The sequence below is a fragment of the Coenobita brevimanus genome, chromosome 109 (assembly GCF_032717465.1).
Source record: "Coenobita brevimanus isolate Jiangsu-jjx chromosome 109, ASM3271746v2, whole genome shotgun sequence".
Lineage (NCBI taxonomy): Eukaryota > Metazoa > Arthropoda > Malacostraca > Decapoda > Coenobitidae > Coenobita > Coenobita brevimanus.
Genome location: NC_137062.1, coordinates 31462965 through 31489744, shown reverse-complemented (window position 1 = coordinate 31489744; position 26780 = coordinate 31462965). Strand labels below are relative to the sequence as shown.

General features: G+C 42.0%; 1 protein-coding gene and 1 pseudogene across 1 annotated transcript; one reads left to right on the top strand and one right to left on the bottom strand.

Moving 5' to 3' along the window:
- The first annotated feature begins 18713 nt into the window (after positions 1-18713).
- Positions 18714-18832, top strand: LOC145417287 (5S ribosomal RNA; annotated as a pseudogene).
- Positions 18833-22794: 3962 nt separating this feature from the next.
- Positions 22795-23331, bottom strand: LOC145417115 (uncharacterized). Its single transcript, XM_080285899.1, has one exon. It carries the CDS (start codon positions 23329-23331, stop codon positions 22795-22797), a length of 537 nt encoding a protein of 178 aa, XP_080142025.1.
- Between the last annotated feature and the right edge of the window lie 3449 nt (positions 23332-26780).

Genomic DNA, 26780 nt, shown 5'->3' with positions numbered 1-26780 from the left:
AGTGCTGGCTGAATAGATGACGAAGTCAAGGATGTACCCCGTCTTACAGTCGCACAGTACAAAGAACTTAATTCCAAAGCGATGGCGTTTGCTTGGAATGTACTGGACAAACCGAAGATGTCCTCTGAACAGAACCAAGGACTCATCAATGACAACCTTCTGAAATGGGTGGAAGAATGACATGAACTTATCCTTCATTCTGTCCAGAATCTCCCGGATCTTCCAGAGTGGGTCGGTTTGGGAAGGTACATCATTATCGGCAAAGTGCAGGCTTCCCATGATGTTCCGGAAGCGATCTCTGGCCATGTACTTGTTGAAGGTCTGTGAGGGTAGTAAGGGGTCCATGGACCAGTATTCTTCCAACTCATGCTTCTTGGAGTGTGGCATGAGAAGCATGAGGGCAAAGAACACATACAGCTCCTGCACTCCCAGCATGGACCACTGTTGCATCTTGGCTGCACCTGTACCACTAGCAGCACGTTGTGATTCGAACCTGTTAGTCTCATCACATATGTGCTGCATGACTTCGTCATCTAGGAAGGCCAAAAGGTAGTCGACACACTCAGCATTTTCGTCCATAGTGAAGGCAGGCTGAACTCCTGAGGAGCTCTCATCAAAAACTAAATGTTCAGGCACAAAATCTGACCCTTCCGTCCACGCGAAGGCGTCCAGGATTCCCTGGCGTGGCGGTGGAGGGATGGTGGTGGTGGTGGTGGTGGAGGTTGGCTGAGAGGGAGGCTTATCACGGTCAAGGTCACTCGCACTGACCCTAGGTTGCCGTACAGCACTAGCAGCCCTTACCCTACTAGCTACACTACTTCTCACTCTCTTAGATCTACCTCTACCTCTACAGCCGGCCTTCACTGTTGATGCTGGTGGTGACTCCGACGACGAAGACTCCGGAGATAACTCAGCCGACGATGATGACGAGATGAGTAAAGCGGGGCTTGGGGAATGGGGAGGTGAATGATCTCGTGACTCATGGCGGGCTGGGTCACGTGGGGGCATTGTTCTGGGGGTAACACGCCGCCTTTTCACTCCCTTCCCAAATTCTTTTCCTTCCTGCACTAAAGGCTCCTTTCCCTTGGAGCTACACACAGATTCACTGGTAGGAGCACTTGTTGTCGCTGTTTCTGGCGCAATAAGTTCACCCGGCTCATCACACGATTCACCGGAATCGTCAAAATCGCTGTCCATTATTATCATCGACAATTCAGCAAGTTCTCGTGCCACTGCAGAGTCACTGAGGCCTTTCCTGCTTGCCTCAACACTTTTCTTGGGGGTAGAGGTCACGGGGCCCTTTGCAATGGGCGCAGAAGCGGCAGGAATGGCGAGGCGCGAGTGCGACATGTTGTCTCTGCAGTGGAGGACAAGGAACTAAATGCTGCAGCTTATCTGAGAAGGGAAGGGTTGACAATGACACTTTAGGCTGACTGCTGCTAACTTACAGGCTAATTTTTTATAGGTAGAAAATCTCGGCAATAAATAAAGAAATAGGTACTTCCAGGTGAATATAAATGTCAATTAGGATTCTCCCTTCCTTTCTGATATATATTTTTATTACAGACATCGATTACAAGGCATAAATCAAAGGGGAAATTACCGTGGTAATGTAGCGAATGAATGCACGTGAGGTTTTGTCAGGTGATAATTGGGCAATTTCAGGAGTATAACACTATCACTTACCTGTTTTTTTTTTGGTATATATTATTGGGTAAAAATATTGGGCATAGGGCTTATTTCAATGGATGAAATCTGTGGAAAAAGAAGAGGGAAATTTCCGTAGCGCAGCGCGGCGTGAGAGGTGAGAGGAGAGGGTAATGGAGGGCAAGTAGGGAGGGGAGTCAAGAAGGGGGTAAATTATCTGAGAAGGGAAGGGTTGACAATGACACTTTAGGCTTACTGCTGCTAACTTACATGCTAATTTTTTATAGGTAGAAAATCTCGGCAATAAATATAGAAATAGGTAGTTCCAGGTGACTGTAAATGTCAATTAGGATTCTCCCTTCCTTTCTGATATATATTTTTATTACAGACATCGATTACAAGGCATAAATCAAAGGGGAAATTACCGTGGTAATGTAGCGAATGAATGCACGTGAGGTGTTGTCAGGTGATAATTAGGCAATTTCTGGAGTATAACACTATCACTTACCTTTTTTTTTTTGGTAAATATTATTGGGTAAAAATATAGGGCAGAGGGCTTATTTCAATGGATGAAATCTGTGGAAAGAGCAGGGGGAAATTTCCGTAGCGCAGCGCGGCGTGGGAGGTGAGAGGAGAGGGTAATGGAGGGCAGGTAGGGAGGGGAGTCAGGAAGGGGTTAAAATAGCTAAAATGTCAACAATGGATGGGAGTACAGATGAGATTTGGAGTGCTGACTAGTGTTGGACATTGGCAGTACTGATATATGATACAAGCCACCACTTGAGAGCCCGGGATAATTCAAAATAAAACAGAATCACAAAAGTGACGCCCCGCGGTATGATCCATTGTAGCCGAGCGTCACGAAAGTGACGCCCCGCGGTTAAGGGGTTAAAGACTCCTTTTTGTTCACATCACGTTGTCTCCTGAAACATTTCTCCTTAGTATGACCAAGCTTACTACAAAAGGTACATTTACTTTTCTGAAATCTAGAGGTGAAGCTGGTATTTACTTCCTGAGAAACATCATCTTTATTCTCTTTCCTGTTACCTGTACTCTGAGTAGAGGCAATGTACTTACTCTCAGCTTTCCTTTTTTCTTTAGAATATCTCTTGTGAGTGAGAACATATTCATCAGCTAAAACTGAAGCATCAGACAAATTATCTATTCTTTTCTCATCAAGATATAGGCTTACATCTTTATTAATACACCTTTTGAAGTCCTCCAGCAAAATCATCTGCTTAAATTTATCAAAATCAGAATTTACATTCTTAGAATTTAACCACTGCTCTAACAGATCTTCTTTGATTTTTCATACTCAACATGGGATTGCTTATCTTGCTTATAAGTTGTTCTAAATTTTACTCTATAGGCTTCAAGAACAAGCTCATAGGCCTTAAGAATCAAGCTCTTAACTACATCATAATTATCAGATTGATCCTGAGGCAAAGATGCATAAGTTACTTGAGCTTTACCGGTGAGAACAGTTTGAAGGAGTACTGGCCAATACTTTTTGGGCCAATTAAAACCTGTAGCTACCCTCTCAAACAACTGAAAATACTTTGTTAAATCAGATTCATTAAAAGGAGGGACAAGTTTAACATTTTTAGCCACATCAAAATCATCAGAGCTAGATGATCCAGTTCCACCTTGTTTCATGCGATACTCATGGTCTGCCTGAATCCTAGCAATTTCAATTTGTGCCTGTGCCTCCTGAATACGAGCCTGAGACTCAGCCTCCTTAGCACGAGCCTCCTGCAGGGCTAGCTGTAACTTAGCTATTTCAATCTGCGTTTGCTCATCTGGAGGAGTTACATTAAACAAGCTTTTATTAATCATGTCAACAATTTGATCTTTAGAATGATGAGAGTGAACAGCAATTCCCAATAGTTGAGCAACAAGCTTAAGTTCATTCTTTGTTCTGTTTTCTACATCACACACTGTTTGCACATTTGAAAAAAAATCTTTGGCTTCATCAAGAGTAGTAATAGTAGACATCATGAATAAATTACAGTCACAAAATACCAAGCAATATCCTTATGATAATGTTCTGAATATCCTGATAAGAGGTCGCCAAATTTATGTTACGGAACAGAGAGAGATAATGAACACTTCAAGTGAGAATACTAAAATCACTACTGTTCCGCAAAGTTCCAGGTTCAAAACAAAAGAGTTAGTTAAAATAACATGTTAAAGTTTAATGCTCAAACTAACAACTAAACATTCAGGACTCATAAGGATAATGTAATGGCAAAACAGGTTAAATATATGGTTAACTGCAATAGTCTCTATTAACATGAATTTAGCAAGAGCAAATTTATCTAAGTCAGCCCTGATAAATGAGAAAACCGGATAATGCTCAGTTAAAGCAAGATATATTATTACAGATACAAAATATTATTAATAATGGCTGATACTAAACACTCTACATGAATCACAAAAAACCTTACCAGGCTCACGAATTAATGCCCTATGCTATACAGTACAAGAAAAATGGCAACAACACTCATACTCAAATTATACAGCAGCTAGATGGCTGGAGACTTTCTGAGCACTCACAAAAATAATAATACACTATACAGGGGAGGACAGAGATTTGAACAAAATGAGGAGTAGATCTAAGTGGCAATTAATGCAGAGACTGAGCTCATTATATAGGGGCCGGCAGAGCTTGATTCAACTTGTAAGAAGGACGCGCAAATGAAGCCATAGGGGTAAAGAGTTGACAATCCTGCTCTGAACAACAGAAAGAATGACTTACTCTACTATAAGGGAGGAGGGGGGGAGTGAGGTAGAACACGCAAGCCTGGTCACTAGGGAAGCCACGAGGAGAATCGTGATCAAACATGCAGCATACTGTACGTTAGAATTATACAAAAGATGATGAAATCATAGGATATATATATATATATATATATATATATATATATATATATATATATATATATATATATATATATACATATATATATATAGATAGATAGATAAGCATCATCATCATCAGCCATTGCAAGTCCACTACTGAACAAAGGCCTCTCCCAGCCTTCTCCACGAATTCCTTGACTGAGCCAATCACTCCCACGTTTTCCCTGCAAATTTCTCTATCTCATCTGTCCACCTCCTATCTGGCCTTTTTCTGCTACTCTTACAGTCTCCTGGAGTCCAGTCAACCTCTTGCTACAGCGATTTTCTCTTATTCTTGCTGTATATCGTGCCCACCCCATTTCTTGTCTTTAATAACTTTTATATTGTTTTTGACTTTAGCCTGCTCTCTCACCCAAGTTGATCCTTTCCTGTCCCTTAGATATTCACAACGTTGGCCTTTCCACTGCTCTTTGAGGGCGGATTAGTTGATTTTCCATCTACTTTGTCAATTTCTAGGTCTCAAAACTGTACGTCACAGCTAGGATTATACATTCGTAATATACTTTTCGTTTATATATATATATATATATATATATATATATATATATATATATATATATATATATATATATATATATATATATATATATATATATATATATATATATATATATATATATATATATATATATATATATATATATATATATTTATGTATGTATGTATATGATGAAAGTTCAACGGCTGGTATTATACAAGATCTAATTTTGTCCATTGAATTCTTTATATGGGGACCCCCTCCCCAGGGTAGGTGGCCCCTATATCCAGTGTAGCTTACTCCCCTTAATAGTTTAATCCAGCCCTGACTGTAGGATAGAGTATTTCAACTAGAGGGATTGGATACATCCTTCATTAACCATCTATACTAGAGAACCCTTGAAGTTGAAGACAGTGATATGGTGGTAGCAAGGACAAAATGGAAAATGTCAGAAGCAAGCAGTGCTATGCCGAAAGTTTTGAGCATTACTGCTGGACATTTCAATATCTTATTATATCATCACCAGTTCCCAGCAACTCAGCCGCCAATGAAAGTGACAAAAGATATCATCGAAACGTCTTCATAACGCTCGTCACCTAAACCTAAAGCAGTTTTCTGTTGTCTTACTTTGAAAATCTTGTCGCCACAGAAATAAGGCCAGCGAAGTGAGTGTCCTGGTGGGGTCCATTTACCTTAATCAAACCACTGAGCTTCAGACCCGTCGCTACATCGTACACGAAGACTACTCAGAAAAAGATGATGTAAGTACAGTACTCTTATAGCTCATCTTTCATCCAAATGAAATACGATACATTATATGCAACACTGAACGACAGATTAATGTCCTGTGGTAAGGGATGCATGCACAGGACCGTAAATGCTCCGACTATTAATGGGCTTAAAAAAAAATACAGTTGTATGACATTTTTCTGTTTTCGTTTCGTTTCGTTTCTTTCTTTTTTTTTTTTTTTTTTTTTTAAATCGTCAGAGCAATGATATCGGGCTGGTGGAACTACAAGAGGCCCTCACCTTCACCCCTGACATCCAGCCCATCTGCCTGGCGGAGGAAGCGGATGTCCCATTTGGTGGCAAGGCGGTTGTCAGTGGCTGGGGGGACCTGGAGTTCAACAGTGAGTCACAGTCAAGTGCTTAAACCTTAAATCGAATAGTGGAATGCAAACTTCACATTATTTCAACACAATTTTTAAGAATGTGACCGACATGGGCTGAGTTTGGCCTTAGTGTAAAGTTGCAAACTGCACTCTGTGATGTGGGATGCAGGCTGACCATACCAAATGACCCGATTTTTCCCTCAGTGACCATAAAAAATTAGAGCTTTGCATTCCCCTCCATGATCTATGGTTCAGGTATACGGCCAACAGAGTCGCACTGTTGCCTCTACTAGACTTTTTTTTTTCTTTTTTTCACAATAACGGAAGGTTTTGTAACGGGAGAGTTAAATACAGCCTTCAGTAATCTCTCAGCTACAGGGGAAGCATATGTGTTTCAAAGACAGGAAGAGGCAGGGCTGCCGGGTACGAAAATATAGTTTCAGGCATTTCCATTCAGTGTCTGAAACCTAGTCGTTCCAGTTTCAACATGAACCACTGTATCACTCTACCCCGTGAGTTCCCATGCCTCGGCCCAAATCCCCAGTGACCCACAAAAACCTGGAGAGGCAAGATGTGTATGCTGACTTGGCTCACTTTACTAACCCCATTATCAATTTTTGAAGGGTAATGAAATAAATGGATGTATATAGATATATGCATAACGACTGAAAGTAATTATAGAATACTGTAATAGTTTTGCAAACATTTATTTGTGATTTTCATCATATTTTATGAAGTACGGTACGTAAGGTGTGTGGTTGGAGCAACATTACAATGTTGGTATTATTGCCACATCCCGGTCATGCATGGTCCAGTAGATCCGTTGACCACAAAAAACAAATTGCCCCTATGGGGTCGTCATATATGGTACGTACACCACTGGTGTTGTCTCTGCCCTTTAGTGTGGCATGCGCTGTGCGATGTTCCATTGTATGTCATGCTGTGTGTTCCTATTCTGCAACCAGGGCACGTGTTATCTGTGATTCCACCCAACCCAAATATTAGCTGGTACTTGAGGAGGGCTGAGTGATGTCCTGACCTAAGCCTACAGTAAATAACTCGATTAGCTCTATTTACGGATACCTCTGATGGGTGGCTCTTAGCGGATGGCGATGGGGCTTGTAGTATAGAGTCCTGCTCAAGCTGTGTTGCCTTGCACGTCAAATAAGTCTAGGTATTTCTTCATTCCTAATGTTGGTGTGTTTGGAGGTAGGATGCTATTGAAGAAGGTCTGGTAATGTATGTGTGGTGAATGTTGTGTGTGTCTGGTTGCGTTGTGTGACTCTATTATATAATGACGGGTGAAGCGTGTTTGCGCAGGCTGCCACATAGAACTGAGTGCCGCTCATAGCAAGATATTCACTGACAGAGGATTTGGTTTTCAATATGTAAGCTGTGGGAGTGACACTGGTACAGCCAGTGATGATGTGTAGAGCGTTGATCCACATGGTGTCCAATGTGTTGCCGTGGGTGCTGGATAGGATGCTGTCCATGCTTGTGAGGAATAGTACATCACTGATCTATTCATTTGTTTGTAAAGTAGTGTGTGTGTGTGTGTGTGTGTGTGTGTGTGTGTGTGTGTGTGTGTTTTCAATGTCTGTCCCTGTTATTTTCCTGTGTTGAATCTAGGGATGCCCCCCACCTCTTGATGTCTTAAGTGGTCCTGGAAGGTGAATCCAGTGTTATATGCCAGTCCAAGGATGTCAGGGCAGGGGGAGAGGTGGCACTGGCACATTGTTAAGTGTGGTGTTAGGGAACTACCTGCGCTCATGATTGCTGCTGGTGACGAGTGTACTTGTGGATTTGGCTGGAGTTAGAGTTGTCCTCTACCCATGTCTGAAGTGTGTTGAGGTAGTCTTATTGCAGAGTGCGGGCTGTGTCTGGGATGGGTATGTGGTGGTTATGTTGATGCCAACTGCATCTGAGACAATGTTTGTGGGCAACTGAGGTGTAGGAATGTATGAATGTATAGGCTGAAAAACGTGGCTAAATGAATGTCCTGTAGAACTCAATTAGGGAAGTTTTGTGTTCGTGATGGCATACCTTAAAGTGTAACACGTGTTTGTCTATCAGATAAGCAGTGGACTAGCTAGCGTTTGTTTGTTTCTCAATGTTTGTGTTGTAGATTTTGGTAATTCGTTTGCGTAGGACATGAGGTGAGACTTTATTATAAACCAGGCATTCAGTCATCTTGTATGGCACGCTTTGTTAGTGTTATGGGTCTGTACGAACAAGGGTGTGTTGGATCCTTGTTTGGAGTAAAAAGTGTTGACTGTTCCAGTTGAGAATGGTACAGTGTACATAGGAGCAGTTGCTAAGCAGTTGCTAATATTTGACATTGGTGAGAGCCTGGATGCTGCTTGGTCCTATATGTTTCAGGTGTAGGCTAGTGATGCCATTATATATATATATATATATATATATATATATATATATATATATATATATATATATATATATATATATATATATATATATATATATATATATATGTATGTATGTATAGTATGTGTGTGTGTGTGTGTGTATTCTGGAGCGAAGGGGGTTACGTTGTGGGTACGTGGAAAGAATTGTCTGTGCCAGACTCTCTGTATTGTTCTAAGGTGACTCATAATTACATAGTGGTTGGAGAGTATGTCTCGTTGTTTTAACAAGGAATGGAATGCGATACAAGGGTTTGAGAGTATATGCAGATAAAACAAAATTGATGATATTTAGGGCTGAAATAAAATATTAGAGTTGTGGCAAATATGATAGGACCAGTGATACCAGTATTAAAGACTTCAGACGTCAGTGACTTGCTATCAGCTGCATAATTTGGCCTGGCTCTGGTGAGGATAGATTTCTAGAGTTGTCTCGACCATTAGAGTCTTAACCGGTGATACTACGGCCCTGAATGTACGGCTAAAAAAAGAAAAAAAGCATCGGTTTCCCACCGTGCCTATTTTTGCCAGGTTTTCCTGACTGCTGAACAAGTGGCTTTTTTTTTTCTTCAGGTAAAGAAGAGGCTCCCAACACCCTACAAAAGGTGAACCTGGATGTGATCACCAACACTGAGTGCGTCGACCTCATTGACCTTCCCAAAGACCCCAGCACGGTCATCTGTACCCTCACACCCTCCAAGGACTCATGCCTGGTAGTACTGATGCATTTTCTGCTTTGGGTCAAAGGTGCAGATGCCTTTTTTTTTTTTTTTTTTTAGCCATCTTGGGCCTATGACTTCAGTAGTAGTAGTAGTAGCTGCAACCTCAGGCGCATCTGAAACGTGAACCCGGTGGACTGCAGGCGGAAGCTCCCCACATCCTGCAGCACACCACCTAACCCTGGGGAGATAGGGAGGAGACTGAGGGACGTTTACGTAACCAGTCAGATCCACCGCCCAGCCTTATCAGTACCATGACTTAAGGCTTCCCACTGCATCACCATGACCTCGATAAAAATCTTGTTACAGAATATCGCTGCTATCATTTCTGTATCCCTGTGTTGTATTGCCTTTAAACTGTCCTGTACTACCCGAGCATAAGTTTAACAACAATCTCCAGTCAGTATTGTGTTTTGCTTTTCTTATTTCACATTCTTACCATAACTTCAGAGTACCCTTGCTTCCAATACTAATACACTGTGTGCTTCATTCATATTCATATCACATAATGGCATTTCATGTCATGCCTTCAATCGCTACATCCGACAGGAAAGTGTTGGCGGTTCTGATTTGTGGTAAACACAATTTGAAATGTGCGTGCAGGAGGGTCCAGTGATATTCTGAATGATCAATATATCTTATCATTTGAATGTTCATATGACAAGACTACTGTGCAGCAAAAGTCGATAGCAAGTTATACATGGTATCCAGGTAAAAGTAGGGCTACCAGCGTGGGACACATTCCATTGTCTGAAGTGTCAGATTGTTTCGTGTAAACTATACACCGGTACTTGTTTGAGCGAGTGTACTCATGTGGTTCGTATTCCCTGCACACTCGGTGTGTACAAACTTTTTTTTTTTCTTCAACATGATACTGATAGGCATATAATGTCGTAACCTAAAGAAATAAACAAATAAATAATTAAATAAAAACTTCTCAGTCAGGCATGATCTCCATTTCATTTACAAGAAAGCTACACAAAATGCATTTTATTTGATAAATCTAGGGGATACTGACCAAGATGATACGTTCAAACCTTCGCACTACCTATGTACCCCGTCAGTGACAGGTTTGGCAAAAATAAATTGTCTGTCTCAATGACCCTGGTGATATCAATAGGCATTAATCATCAGCACGCACTCTTTCATATTTCTGTTGCATCCTCGGAGCAGTAAAATAGAGTACGTGTCCCTAACTCTTACCCACCCACTGACTTACAGTACCGTTATGAAGGAGTGGTTGCTGACCTAATGGGCAAACCCAGAATCAGTAAAGCGGTAAACATCTTCACAAGTCAGGCTTCAGGCAGGGTGGGACCCCTGAGGCCCCAGGGGTCCCAATCAAAGCTTTTTACACAGCCATATACATACAATAGAGAGAGAGAGAGAGAGTGCAGTGGTAAATATTTACTCGGGCATGTTTTAGACAGCGGAACCCCTGTGCGCCACCCTTCAAAGGAACAGCCCCTGGGGGTTCCATCCAAAGCCGTTATGCATGGTCAGTCTTTTTTACTAAGGAGCAAAAAATTTGCAAACTGCTGCATTTTCACCCAGACCAGGTTTTAAGTAGAGCAGAACTTCTGTTCCTCACGTAAGGGTGTGGGGGGGGTAGGGGAGGGGATGGATCCATGGATACAATGCATTAGTTTTTCCTTATTTTAACCCAGGCAACACTAACTTTGCATAGACGCAGACCACCCAGACCACGTCTCAGCCAGGATGTGACCCCTGGGGGTCATCCCTTTCCAGTAAATAGTTACTTGTTTTCCCCTACAAAGCTGCAGGGTGGGTGTGGCTATCAAATGTGTCCTTTATCTTGCCCCATATCCCTCGGGTGACAATAGTGGTCATCTAACTAGCAAGTTATTTGACCACCGCTGTTCTTGGATCACATTGGTGGTGTGAGCTACGGGACTTTGTAAACATTGATTGCCTGCCATAATGACCTTCAGATATTCAACAGCCATTAATCGTAAGGTATCTTCTTTCATATTTTTCCATATCTCCACTGCAGCGGTGGTGGCTGTCTAGTTAGCAGGTTGTGTGACCACCGCTGGACAGATTGGTTTTGTGAGCTATGACTCATCTCTGAATAAAATCGTTGGCCATTATCTATCTGTCTACTGCCAGACTCTCAGCAATGGGTGGTCACAAACAAATTGCCTCCAAGTAACCTGTTCTCTGCCATCTGGCTGTCCCCACCTCCAGCTTAAGCCCCACCACCTCTCTTATACTGGCATCTCGCTCCACTCCATCCCTCCATCTCATTCTTGGTGTCCCTCTCCTCCTCTCCCCCTGCACCTCACTCATATACACTCTTCTGATCAGTTTCTCATTCTTCATTCTCTCCATTATCATTGATAAAATACACGTGAACACTACAGCCTTTTTCTTTTGTATCTCATCTCCAGGGCGACAGTGGTGGGCCTTTAGTAAGCAAACTCTGCGACGGTCGCTGGGCACAGATTGGCATTGTGAGCTACGGAATCAGGTGTGCCAGCAAGTTCCCAGGAGTGTATACCAGAGTGCCTGGCTTTACAGCATGGATCACTAACAACACTGCCTCTAATACTTGCTGAATCCTCTCTCTCTCTCTCTCTCTCTCTCTCTCATTATATGTTTGTAGCTTGGCTGTGGGATTAAAACTCAAACTGTTGCTCTCTTCTCTACTTATTCAAATCTGCATCTTCTGTTCTTAATGACCCAGAGCAGCTTATACAGCAGCCAATCCCGTATCCCTGATCACCTTGGAGAAAGCGCCAAAAGAATTGACTGTTTACTTACAACAAATCCTTCTACTTAGTCTGTTAATCTTTTCTCTCCGTTGGGCTCTTCCAATCACGACCCTATCACCATGGCCTGTCCTGTTGCTCCAGTAAGGCCTGTGGACCCTCCCAAGAAGCGACAGGTGTGGCACTTTGGACCTGCAGATTGGGAGGCCCTTAGGCAGTGCTTCATTAATTTTCTCTGGAAAGATTATTGCTTCCATGGCCGAGAGACATCTGACTATGCTTCATGTATTGCAGAGGTTATTCTCTCGACCATGGAAACATATATTCCATTCTCTACTTGACTATTAAAGAAAAAAAAAAAGCCTTGATCTATCCATGCATGCTCTTATGTCTGCAACAAGGAGGAGGCCTGCAAAAGATAGTGGCACCATTCCACCCCTGAATCCAAACTGTTTTATGTAGCTGCCCGGAATCATGCTCTAAACTTTCATACTCAAATTCTTCCCGTTCCATCTCGGATCTTGCCAAAAACTTTTCCAACAACTTTACTTCATCATCCTCTTTTCCACTATGATGGCTGTGTAGCTGTTTCTTCTATGATAAGGCCACACTCTCTCCTCCAATTCTACCTTAAATGATTCCATAGCTGTTCCTTCATATCTTCCCTTCTCCGACTTGCTCATGATTGGTATTAAAATGTCAAACAATGTACTTTTTACCCTGATAAGGCATATGGACCTGATGGCGTTCTTCCACTTGTTCCCCAGAGCTGTGCTTCTGTGATGACCCCCTGCCTAGGTAAAATCTTCCGCTTATGTCTGTCGATTTGTATCTTTCCTTCTTGCTAGAAGTTTCCTCTCATTCAGTCTGTTCTGAAGACCGTTTCCATCTCTCTAAATATCTCCCATTGCTTTACTATCCTGCATTTCAAAAGTTTTCTAACGTACTCTTAACAAAAAAGTTTTAATGCACCTTTCCTACCATAGCCGTCATTCCAATTACTAGTAAGGCGTCCCCCATGGACACTCTAGTGGTGACCTTCTTACCTTAATTTCTGTGTCCTGCCCCTCCTTCTTTAAGGGCTTCGACTTCATATCTCAAAGGCCTTCGACCCAGTCTGACACGAAACTATAATTTCCAAGTGACTCTTACAATTTCCATCCTTTTATCTGTGTTTTCGCCTCAAGCTTCCTTTCTGGTTGCTCTATAGCTGCTGTTGCAGATGGTCACTGTTCCTTCTCCAGAATTATCAGTTATGATGTTTCTCAGCTGTACATCTAACCTTATCCACTCACACGCTAATGACTTCACCTTTCACTTCTCCATCCATTACCCACAGTTCATCACAGCAGGTACCTCAGCAGTCACCAGATGAGGCTTTACAACACCTGATTTCTGACCGTTCTCATATTTCTGATTAGGGTAAAAGAAACCTTGATGTTTTTAATGCACCAGTAACTGAGTTCCTACATCTTTCGACCCACCAAAATCTTCCACAGGAGTATCCTTTAATATTCAGTAATATAAACTTATTTCTTCATCTTCTCTCAGTATCCTTGGGTTTCACTCTCTTAGGACCTATAAAGGAAAGATAATTATTAACACTTTTGCAAAGATTTGCTTCCAACCCATTAGGTGTACTAAGGCATCTCCATCCCTTCTTTCCCCTCACTCAGCTACTGACTTTTGTACACGGGCCTTATTCGCCCCTGTGTGGAGTACAACTCGCATGTGTGGCAGGGATTCACACTTAGTTATCAACAAGATAACGTCAAAGGCTCTTCATTTCAGTAATCCTCCTTTTCTTACTGACTTTCTTCAGTCTCTGTCACTTCGCCACATTTTTACATCATCTCTTTACTCTCTCTGCTTCAATGGTCAGTTCTCTTCCGACCTGTTTGTATCCCTCCTCCATTTCGGTGGGCGTATCGAACCTGTTTGGCAGAGCACTCCCATCCCTTTTCTGGACCCCCTCTCAAATGCAAATTAACTAATGCTGTCAGCCATTTATGGATGCAGCAGGATAACTCTGTAACTGTCTTCCTTGTGCTCAAGTATCTGCGAATAAACGGATTTTGGATTTGACTCCCGTTTCTTTTTTCCTTAGTGTGAACAGCTGTGCGGACTTTAAATCTTTGGTTCCTTCATCTCAGCATAAACAAAAAATGATGCCAAAGAAGTTAGCTGGGGAGTGAATAAATGGTAGATTACTAGTGGAGAAAGGAGAACTAGATGGGGAGAACAATTTAAGGAATTATTGAACATAGAGAATGAAAGTAATGCAAGTATAAGTGGCTGGGGAATGGCTGGGAGGAGAGATGTGAGAAGAGAGGAAGGAATCAGTAGGATGGAAATTGTGGAAGCAATGAAGAAAGTTAAATCGGGGAAAGCCCCAGGAATCGATGGAGTGTGTGATGAAATGCTGAAGCATGGGGGAGAAATTGTAATAGAATGGATATGGAAGATGTGCAGATTGGTATAGGAGGAAGATAGAGTCCCGGAGGATTGAAAGTCAGGTATAATTATTCCCCTGTGCAAAGTAAATGGGGAAAAAGAAGTGTGTGGTAATCATAGGGGCATTTGTCTTCTTAGTGTAATAGGAAAAGTATATGGCAGGATACTTATTGACAGAGTTAGAGAAATAACAGAGGAATTAGTTGGAGACAAACAGCGAGGTTTTAGGAAGGGACGAGGTTGTGTAGATCAGATATTCATTATTAGATCTTTAGTGGATAAGTTTCTAGAGAAGGGAAAGAAGTTGTATGCGGCTTTCATGGATTTGGAGAAAGCATATGACAGGGTAGATAGACAAGGACTGTGGAAAGTGTTAAGAATATATGGAGTAGATGGGAAGTTGTTGAATGCTGTGAAGAGTATGTATGAGGGTGCTAAGGCTGCAGTGTGTGTGGATGGTGAACTGAGTGAATTTTTCTATTAGGAGGTTGGATTGGAACAAGGATGTGTCGTGTCTCCATGGTTATTCAGTCTGTATATGGATGGGGTTATAAAAGAGATACAAGGTAGGGTAGTGGATGTTCGAGTGGCCCTGGTGAGAGAGGGCAGTGTTTGGAAACTACCTGTACTGGTGTTTGCAGATGATACTGTGTTGTTGAGTGAAAACGAAGGGGAGCTGCAAGGCTTGGTGGATGAGTTTGAGAGAGTGTGTAAGAAACGGAATCTAAAGGTGAATGTAGGGAAGAATAAAGTTATGGTCTTCGAGAGAAGTGAAGTCAGTGAATGTACAGCGAGGTTGGATGGTGAGGAATTGGAAAATGTGAGTATGTTTAAGTACTTCGATAGTGTGATGAGTAAGGATGGAAGTTTGGAGGGTGAAGTGCTTGAAAGGGTACAACAGGGAAGAAAGGTTGCTGGTTCCTTGAAAGCAGTGATAAGAAACAGGGAAGTGAGCATGGAAGTGAAAAAGTTACATGGCAGTATTGTGGAACCAACTCTAACGTATGGAAGTGAAGCATGGGCGTTGTTGGAGGGACAAGAGTCAAGAGTGAGAGCAGTGGAAATGAGTTATTTGAGAGGAGCATGTGGAGTCATGTGGAGAGACAGACTGACAAATGAGGAAGTGAAGGAGCATTGTGGTGTAGATGTGTATGTGATAGGAAGCGTTAGGAGAAACACACTGAGGTGGTTTGGACATGTGGAGAGGATGGAGTGTGAGAGACTGGCGAGGAGACTGTACAGTATGTGAATGAGGTGGGGGGGGGAGAGGGAGGGGGAGGCCAAGGATGAGATGGAGGGATGGAGTGGAGAGGTATATGAGAGAGGGGTGTGTGAGCTGGGAGCATGGCAGTGAAATGGCAGGAGACAAGGTGACGTGGAGGCGATTTGTTTGTGGCCATCCCGAACGGGATTGAGGCGTCTGGCAATATATATATATATATATATATATATATATATATATATATATATATATATATATATATATATACACAACCACACACACAGGGTGATTCACGAGTTTTTCCAGAAACTCTGGGAAATGCAAGCTTATGCAATTCTAAGCATAAAATACTCTAAAAATGTAGGTGCTTTACAAGTGGGGAAATTTTCAGATCTGACCGACATGTCAGCAGGAGTCTAGTGTTGCCAGGTACCTGCCTTAAAATATCTGTAGTTTCAGTCAAAAAATTTCTGTAGATTTAGGAAAATTTCTGTAGACCATAAATGACCACCATGACAAGAAAATACACAAATAATGGTGATTACAAATGATAGGACTTTATAAACGCAAGATAATTTTAATATGCAAAGCAAAATGTGACACTTAACTTGGCCTGTAAAAATCTTAACCAATACAAAACCTATGGAGCCAAACAAACAAACAAAATCCATCGAAACAAATATTTCGTGACATATATACCCGTGATAATTTTAATGTACACCCCGGAATATAAACACAGCTTGGTGTGAGTCTCAATCAATAAAAAAGTTAGGGAAACAAAAATTCCATCAATAAATATATATACCGGTATATAAGGAATTTGGTGATAAGTACTGTACAATAATAAAAAAATAATGTTCTCTTTACTTTTCCATGTTTCTAAAAGAAAACTATCAACTCTATTATTTTTCATTTCCTCTACTCATTATTCACGTGTACAAATATTTAATCTCATTTAAATTCGCGATTCACGTGTATTTTGACTATTTAAAATATCCTGTCAGATTTCTGTAAACTTTTCTGTAGATCTCCAAAATTTCTGTAGATTTTGCCCAAAAATCTGTTTTTCTGGATGAACATCAAAATATCTGTAGAAATACAGATATTTCTGTAGACCTGGCAACACGGCGGCGAGCTGGCGGCAACCTTGCTGTGTTGCCAAGTTACTCAGTTTTCTTTTAAATTGTACACGTTGTTCTCATTCTGAATTAAACAGTTCTTTCATTAATCGTCAAGTAATTGTTCTACACTGAAAAGTATGTCACTTTAAAGTGACAAATAAATCTACTATTGAAGGAGTAAACATGGCAACCAGTGATATGAGATGAGGTACCTCAGAGCTCAAACCGACAGTTCCCGCCAAGGGCTAGGCGAGTGTGGAAGTGTTGGTTATTCCAGGGACGGTTTCATTCACATTTCATTACAATGCCATTCACTTTTACAAATGTGGAGTATGCAGATATGGTTTTTATCTATGGGTTCTGCAATGGCAATGCTGAAGCATCAGCAAGAGAATACAGACGGAAATATCCAAACAGAAGGAGCCCAGATGCAAAAGTGTTTTACCATGTCTACCAGCATCTCCCAGACAAAGGTTGCTTTCCTGGGGTTGGAGCCCCAGCTGAATGCATGGAGAGGCAAGATGAGGTACGACGCTTAGTAGGAATGGTACATCGCAGGAAGAATTTCAACCCGATTTAGTGTTCCACAAGCGGAGGTATGGAGAACATTAAAGAGGGAAGGTCTGCACCCATATCTCATACAAGTTCAGTATCTACAACCCGGGGATTCTGCTCATCGACTGGATTTCTGTACTTGGCTAGCAGATCATCCTCAGCTGTGCAAGTACATTTTATTCACTGATGAAGCCATATTTACCCGCAGTGGATCACATAATGCTCGTAATGCACATTGGTGGTCGAAAGAAAATCCCAAGGAAGCGGTTGAACGAAACTTTCAACATCGATTTTCAGTTAATTTGTGGTGCGGTATGCTTGACAACCAGCTGATTGGACCTCATATCTTTGAGGGGAGGCTTACAAGAGATGTCTACATTAATTTTCTCAGAAATGAACTTCCCTTGTTACTTGAAGATGTGCCTCTGAAGACACGGCGATGTATCATTTATCAACAAGATGGGGCGCCTCCACACTACAGCAGACAAGTGACTGAATACCATAATCAAGAATAACCAGATCGATGGATTAGCCGTGGAGGACCTCCCCCATGGCCCGCAAGATCCCCAGATTTAACACCACTGGACTTTCGCCTCTGGGGACACATGAAGTCACTGGCACACAAGAAAAAGATAACCAGCAGAGAAGAACTCCATCAAATCAAGGAAACAGCACAAATTATTAGGAACAACCCAGCAGTTCTGAGGAAGGCTACGCAGTCTGTGTTGGATCGTGCAAGGAAGTGCATAGCAGCTAATGGCGGTCACTTTGAACATTAATTTTGTAAGTTCAACTGTATTCATTATCAACAACTCAGAGCTTTCAGAGAGGATTAGGCCTCCTGGGGAAACCCCAATAAAAAAAACGATCCTAGAGTTTTACCTCATGGGTGGTGTGGAAAAAAAGCCAAAACCAGAGAAAAATTGCTCCGCAGTAACAGTTGTGCGCAGCGGTTAGGCTGGTGTGGCGGGTGTACAGTACTTCAGTGTTTCACAACTGCCTCTCGTCGTCACTCGGCTGTTCCATTTACACACTGTGATACCTGATGATTAATGAAAGAACAGTTTAATTCAGAATAAGAACGTGTAAAATTTAAAAGAAAACTGAGTAACTTTACAAAACACGGTCGCCGCCAGCCCAGCCATCTCCCGCTGACATGTCTGTCAGATTTGAAAATTTCCCCACTTGTAAACCATTACATTAATCACCTACACTTACAGAGTATTTTATGCTTAGAATTGCGTAAGCTTGTATTTCCCAGAGTTTCTGGAAAAACGCGTGAATCACCCTGTATATATAAACATTACACACACACACACAATATATATATATATATATATACCACGTTGAGTACACCGCTTCCCGTCCGATCAGCGAAGTTAAGCAACGTTGGGTCTGGTTAGTACTTGGATGGGTGACCGCCTGGGAACACCAGATGCTGTTGGCATAACGTTCTCCCTACGTGTCAAGTGGGGTTGGTGGAGGATTAGTGCCCCTCCCTGTAAAACAATTAACTCTAAGCCCTTGGCCACCCCATTTGGGATACATGGCGTCAGGCGATGAATGAATGAATATATATATATATATATATATATATATATATCTTTCACTACATCTAGTTATCATAAACCAACATTCACTGGCCTCGGCACATTATTTGTCTTTCATTCCTGATATGTTCAAAATAAACGCAATTAAGACTGATAATTCCAACTGGCCGAACTTTGATAATGAAATAAAATTCCTACTAACTTCTTCCAAAGCAATGGGTTCCTTTCCAATGGAGCTGAAAATACAATTCGTAATTTCTTGGATGAAGAGCTGAAAACCAAGCCTGCTGTAACTGTACCCAAACCTGAAACTTGCGATAGTAAGTGACAGTATTATGGTCATCTTAGCTTCACTATAAGAAAATAATTACATTCATTCCTGAAACTATTTCATCCTGATTTAACCCTCAATAGGCATAGGTCTTTTTTAGTAACACAACAGGCATACCTCGGTATTATTCACCCCCCCTGGAAGAAAAAAATGTTCTGATCAATATTCATGAAACTTGGTATTAGTGTGGTATAACCTCTCTTGTTCATACTGATAAAAGGAGTTAAGAAAATTTAATGAGGTAGCAATGTAAAAAAAAAATCCTGAGATCATTACTGAAAATTTTTTTTTAAAAGTTGATAGCTAAATATATACAAGAGTAATCTTTTTTTTGGCTGCTAGCTCCTTTATCAGAAAACAATAAGTGAAAAATGCTACTCACACAATAGGCATAGCCGGGTGAAAATCACCCAACCACTGTAAACAATATATGAAGACCGAGGTGTAGAGCGTCACCCACCCACCTAACACCAAGTCTCAACACACAATGCAACTACTGAGAGAGAATGTTTTGAATATAAAGGAGCCATGTGTATAATACAGTGTTGTTACATCACCAGGTGAATTTCATCAAGGCATGCCTGTCCAGGGTTAAGATTTATATTAATTTTTTTGCAATTCCTTTACTATAGAGTCTCTATATAAATATAAAGATTCCCTCCCACATGGTTGCCATATCCTAAACAGTCAATATACAGGACGCCTCACGTGAAACCCATGCTCCCCCCCCAACCCACCCTCAACACACACATAATGTGTTATATATATATAAAACCCATTGGATCCCAGAGCTCCTGGGCAAAACATTGTACTGGGAGGGTACTAAGCATACCGCCCTCCGTGTATCGGCACATATGTCCCTACCCGGGGGTTCCCTGCTTTAACTTTTGAAAATTCCCAGTTCCATCCCATATTGAGGACACTGGGCTCCAATGGGATATATATATATATATATATATATATATATATATATATATATATTGCTGTACTGTACCACAATCTTTAATCTTTTTACAGTATAATGGACAACAGGCAAAGTACAGAACTGGCTAGTTTATGACTGAAGAATGCTAAAGCGCCGTAGATGCAGGATAAGATTATGACACTGACACGGACTGACAGACCCCAGACATGTACCCCGCTTGATATCAGTGTACATAACGCTAGCTATGTACGAATTCATGCCCTATGTTCAATGTCCCTGGCGAGCCTCAATCCTTTCATTGTCAGGAAGGTGCCTGATGGCTGTGCTGGTGAGGTTGAACGTGTTACAAAACTTGCAGACGAAGACCTCCTTGTAAAAACCCTAAATTCGTCTCAGGTTCGAGACTTGCTCAAGCTGCGCAAGATCCACTCGTATGATGTTCAGGCGTCCATCCCGCACTCCATGAATTCCTGTAAGGGTGTTATCACCTGCAGGGATCTCATGTGTGTGGAGGAGGAGGATATCATACGTGAACTAGGTCAGCAAGATGTCACTGATACCCATTTCATCACTAGATTTGCGGAGGGCATGAGGACGAAGACAGCTACCCTTGTTTTGACTTTTGGCAAGATCATGCTCCCTGATTTGATTAAAGTCAGTTATGAAATTGTTAGAGTCAGACCTTACACCCATAACCCACTTCGAAGTGCTAAGTGTCAGATTTATGGACACAGTGTAAAGGCTTGTCGGACTACCGTTTCTGTATGTGGTAAATGTGCAGGTTCTGGTCACATAGTGGACGACACTACATCCAGAACAGTGTTGTTTTCACTGTAAGGGTGTTCACTCACCTCTTCAAGGGACTGTCCCAAGTGGAAGGAGAAGGAGGTCTGCACGGTAAAGGCAACTGTGGGTATTTCCTACTACGAAGCTATGAAAAAGGTGCGGGCGTTGCATGCAACTCCCACACTACTTACCTCCTGTGCTTCGGCGGTAATGTCTCGTCCTGTGATGTGCTCTGTCCAGACACAAACTGACCCTGAACCTGATACTAACGCCAATCACTCTGTCTCCTCAAATCCACTCGTTTCCCGTTCCAACTCTTTCACTGATACCCCTACGTCTTCTTACTCTCAGGCTGCCACTACTTCACCGTCGGTAAAACCCGAAAAGAGACCAGACAAGTCTAAAGAACTTAATTTTACCACCCTGAAGCAATCACTTCCTCATGTTTATCCTACTCCTGTTCCAGCGAGAGAGAGACAACACAGCTCTTCCTCGAGGGGGTCTGTGAGCCTCATAATTGATGAATCAATGGAGGTTTCAGTTAACAAGATCTGGGATCGGTCCCTCGGTTGTCACTCGCCAGATAGCAGGCAAAGAAAGCTTAGCACACAGGCCCCTCCCATAAATCTTAAACCATCATGTTTAATATTATTCAGTGGAATTGTAGGTCTATTGGGAGTACTACTAAATCTAAGTATTTTGCTAGCTTTACATAAAACGTATGTTGTCTGTTTACTGGAGACGCGACTCGAGGCTTATCCTGATCCTCCTCATTTCAAACACTACCATTCTTATTATTATGCCACGTATTCTGGTCCCCGACTTCTCGGTTCCAGACACGGTGCGGTTCTGGGTTCTTTATTCCCGACCGGGTCAGTATCAGCAAGGATGGAAAACACAAACACCACGGGTCAAAGGCACACTTGTATATTATCAATAACAAATACACACACCGTTCTGTGATCAAAACACAGGAGTTACAATGGCTGAAAATAGTGTTTACAACAGTGGCTCTCTACCTAGCTCAGCAAGTCTGACCTTTCCACGGAGTTACACCTTTCTGATATGAGGTTATGTCCACACAGTGTCACAGTAAATATTCCACAGCTATGTCAGGCAAGTGAAGTGCAATATACCCAGACAACACAGTTCAGTATATCCAATGTGCCCGAAGGACAATATATATATATATATATATATATATATATATATATATATATATATATATATATATATATATATATAGCTAGCCTTAGTCTACATACAGTTCGAGAATATATAACGTCTTACACCGGTCACCAGGGGGGAGGTTAATGAGCCTAGGGAGGGTAGGTCCCACGAGGACGGGGATAGGGGGAAGGGATGCGTGACACGTATGAAGGTATATCTCCTGATCCTTAGCTTAGGTAGGCGCGGGTCATGTACAAGGCCCTAGCTAATATATTTCTGCGTGACATGTACGTAGACCTAGCTAACCTTAGTCCATACACGCTCTACACAGGACAGGTATATATAGTGTCTCAGAGGGCCAAGTCAAGGGGCTTTACAGGGAAACTACCAGGATTCTTTCTTGACATTTTATTTCTTGTATTCTGTTCAATCCCAGTCATTCCCGTAAAACTGAAAAGTAATAATTTCTTTGTCTAAGAAACAAGCTCAAACATTTAACTTCTTATAACTGCATAAATCAGTAATCAAGCAGATTAGGTCATCTTCAAGGACGTCTTAATGTCATGATACATCATTCACATACTGTACTACAAGCATACATTTAACAGAATACTATAGATATACTGAAATATGATACTGTACCTCGGTCACCTCTCATCCTGGCCTCTGAGTCTGTGGTTGTTTACAAGTTGCAAACGATTGAAGAAGTGACGCCTTTTGCTAGGGGTTACTAAACTACAAATAAGTGTTCTCTCAATAGGCAGTGAGTCCTTGCTGAGATTTAAGCTCTCGATGCTTCCTGCCATTTCTTCTGGACTGATGGCTGCCAGTACCTCCTTGCTGTTGGACAAGAACTTATGAAGCTTGAAGCCTCCTTTCATGCACATTGCCTTACTGCTATTAATCAGTTGGATAGCTTCAGCTGCAGTTGGTACAAACTTTAACCCATCATCTACATAAAAATCATTTTTGACAAACTTAGCTGCATCAGATCCAAACTCAAGCTCATTATCATCAGCTGTTTTCATTAATGTGAAAATTGCAACACTTGGTGATGAAATAGCTCCAAACAAGTGTACAGTCATTCTATATTCAATCACTTCTTTGTCCAGATCTCCATTTTTCCACCACAAAAAGCGTATCAAGTCCTTGTGTTCAGGAGACACATGCACTTGATGATACATTGCAGAAATATCACATACAAATGCTACCTCTTCTTGGCGAAATCTGCATAACACTCCAATGAGACTATTTGTGAGGTCTGGTCCTTGTAATAAGTGACTGTTTCTTGTAGCTAGCACAGCAGTCAAATACTACTCTTAACTTGCCTGGTTTCTTTGGGTGATACACCCCATGATGAGGTACGTACCACACAAACCCATCTGCTCTTGCTAACTCCTTGGCTGGAACCGCTTCTGCGTACCCATGTGTTATCATGTCTTGCACAGACTTCACATAATTTTGATAATATTTCTTGTCGTTTTTGAGTTTTCTTTTCAGTCTATCTAGTCTGTAAACAGCTAAGTCTTTGTTGTTTTCAAACTTGACATTTTTATTCTTGACAGGAAGTGGCATCTCATAAAGTTCTTTTTGTGGCTTGTATACTCCCTCTTTCATTTTTGTCATGAATAGTTTGTCTTCATATGAGATGGGAACATCATCTGTCTGTCTGTCATTAAAGTCCAGCTCAAACATTTTCCTGATTTGCTGTGGGTTGACAACCTCCTTTACTTGAGTTGGAACAACTAGGAAGCTAAAGTTGCCGTCACACTGGGACAAAAGTGGCTAACATGCTAGCCAGTTTTGCGACCCGCTAGCCAAACTGACTCACGGTGAGCGAGATTTCGCCTGCGAGGCGAAATGGCTAACAATTCTCGCTCACAGCTTGTTGGTGAAATTAGAACTCAAATGAGCCTATATTAATTTTGTAATTGGTGAGAAAATATTCTGTTATTCACTGAAGGAAACTTTGACTAAAATTGTTAGGTAAATACAATTTAATTCTTGTGGTTTTTATTCATTTATATTTTTTTCTTATAACATGAAATAAATATTCGGACACTCGGGTGACCAGCCACGGAGGCTGTGTTTTGTCTCCAAACAACAAGTGAAAATCAGATTTCGATATGGATCCTGCAGCAAAGAAAACTCTAGAAGATTTTGTGTTTGTGTAATATTCTCCCCACACATGGTGGGGAACGGGCAAACAAAGAGCCCGTCACGGTAAAAAGCAAAATAAAAAAGCAGACAAAACGACGAAAAAAAAAAAAAAAAAAAAAAAAAAAAAAAAAAAAAGTAGAGCAGAGACGGCAGCCAGAATAAAGACGAGGCAAGGGCGGCAAACAGGCAAGGGGCAACTGCAGAGGATGGAAGTGGGCAGTGACTGATGGAAGGCAGCAGGATTAAGATAGCAGTCTGACTGCGATGTAGTGGACCAATGCAGCTCTAGGTGGATCAAACTCGACGCCCTCACGGATCACGGCTTCCTGAGATGGAGAAAGGGAGTTGGAAAGATACGCCTCACGGAAATCCTTGTACAATTGCCGATAGACATGTGGCAATGTGTCCTGGTCGTTAATAGGATCCGTGAGGTCGTATAAAAGTTCTTCTAAGTCCGTATCCGTGCGGGCGTCGAGTGTAGCGATGTCTGAAAGGGGCGGTAGAAGAGCCTCGAGGCGGCGTGCGACAGTGGAGGGGTCAGCCTTGTCCTTCCCCCCTTTCTTCTTCGATTTTTTCCTCTTCTCCTTAGGTGGAGGGGGAGAAGAGGGGCGAGCAATGGCAGCAGGCGGTGGTGGAGGAGGAAGAGGAAGAGGCACCTCCTCTTCGTCAGGAGCAGATGGAGAAGTCAAGGAGGGCGGCTCTGCTTCGTCCAGATGGACGGAAGGGACGGGAGAAGAGACACGCTCCCCCTCAGCTCCTGACGAAGGGAGGTGAACCTCCACGACTGTCTCTCCATGCTCTAGTTCCATGGCCTGTATCGGTTCCGGGTCGGTAAGGAGTGGTTCGGTAGTGGTGGTGCCAGTCGCCCTGTTGAGAGGGGCATCCAGCCTCAGCCGTTTCCGCGGTGTTGTGCGGGGAGCTCTAGAAGACTGATTTGTGGCTCTGGAGTTGGGACTCCGTGGTGGTTTGTTTACAAGTGACCACGAGGCGCCAAGGCAGACGACACTGTCAGCTGTTCCGGCTCGCAAAAACACGAGTGTGACGGGCACTCGACTCTGCTGTCCATTTTCACTCGCAAAACTGGCTCGCATGTTAGCCACTTTTGGTCTAATGTGACGCCGCCTTAACTTTCCTTTCATTATTGATGACTTCTTGGGCCATAGTTCTGTGTACCTGTACAGTGCTATCTTCTGTGGTTCTGTTGCTACAGACCTTTCCTATTATACCCCATCCTAACTCTGTCCTACTAGCAAAGGGATCGTTTTCATTTCCTGGAATAATTTCCTTTGGCTTCAGTGCTTTAGTACAGCTGAGTCCTATGATGAGACCAATTTCTACGTTAGAATCATATGGCATCAGTTTGCTATTCCTTTCAAATGAGGCCAATTGTTTGCAGTCTCGGGTCTTGGTATCTGATCTCGTCTGGCTGGTATATGTTCTCTAGAGTATGTATAGGGAAGGAACACTTCTTTCTGTTCATAAACTCCCTTTACCACAAGCCCTTGTACTTTGGTACAAAGCACAGTATCTTCTCCCATCACAGTAGCCAACTGCAGGTGTACTTGTGGTCCAGTTGCTTCAACTTTATCTAGAGTAGTCCCTTTAATAAAGCAAACATCAGACTGATTATCTAATAAAGCATAAACCAAGACTCTGTTTGATGCATCACCGCTGTGGTGCAGCCACACTGGAACAATCATGCTGTGTATATCTCCTACAATCGACCTGTTGATTTTAATTCTATTTGAGACAGCATTGTCCTCTGTTGTCATGGACTGTTGTGATTTTTCAGCTTCCTTCTCTTTGATTCTTTCAAGTATGGCTTCATGAAGAGATGTTGGATGACGTCTCTTACATACTGTACATACTTCTTTTGCAGTTTTTCATGATATGTCCATACTTTAGACAACCCCTGCAGATAAATGACTTCAGTACATATTCTACCTTGTCCTTATTGCTAAGCTCACTGAACCATTTACATGTGTCCAGTTCATGTTCTTCTTTGCAGCAGATAAACTGTGGCCTTTTGATGTTTTGATTATTGTCATCCTTGACCTTTTGAGTCCTTTGTTTTTTGTCACCCTTGTCCCTTTGATCCTTTTGTGCCTCTGTTTCTTTCACTCCAGTTGTGTTGGCTAAAACCTTTTACCCCAAACCTGTTTGTTTCTGCTTTACCTTCCTTCTTTCCCTTTGAAGCAGCTATGTTATGCCTTTGACTCTGCCATTACTGCACTATAGGATGAGACTAGATGACAAACTTTCTTTGCCTCTTCTGCTATGAATTGACAAAAAGCATAAAATGGAGGGTATTCTATGCGTGTGGAGAACCAGGTGTGGAGTACTGAATTCCATCTATCAATTAAAGGTGGGGGTAACTTCTGTAAGATTCTGCTATTTTCTTAAGGATCATTTAGAACATTAAGAAAATTTGTTGAGTTCATTATTGTCAAACAGTTCTGCAAGAAGTCAGATA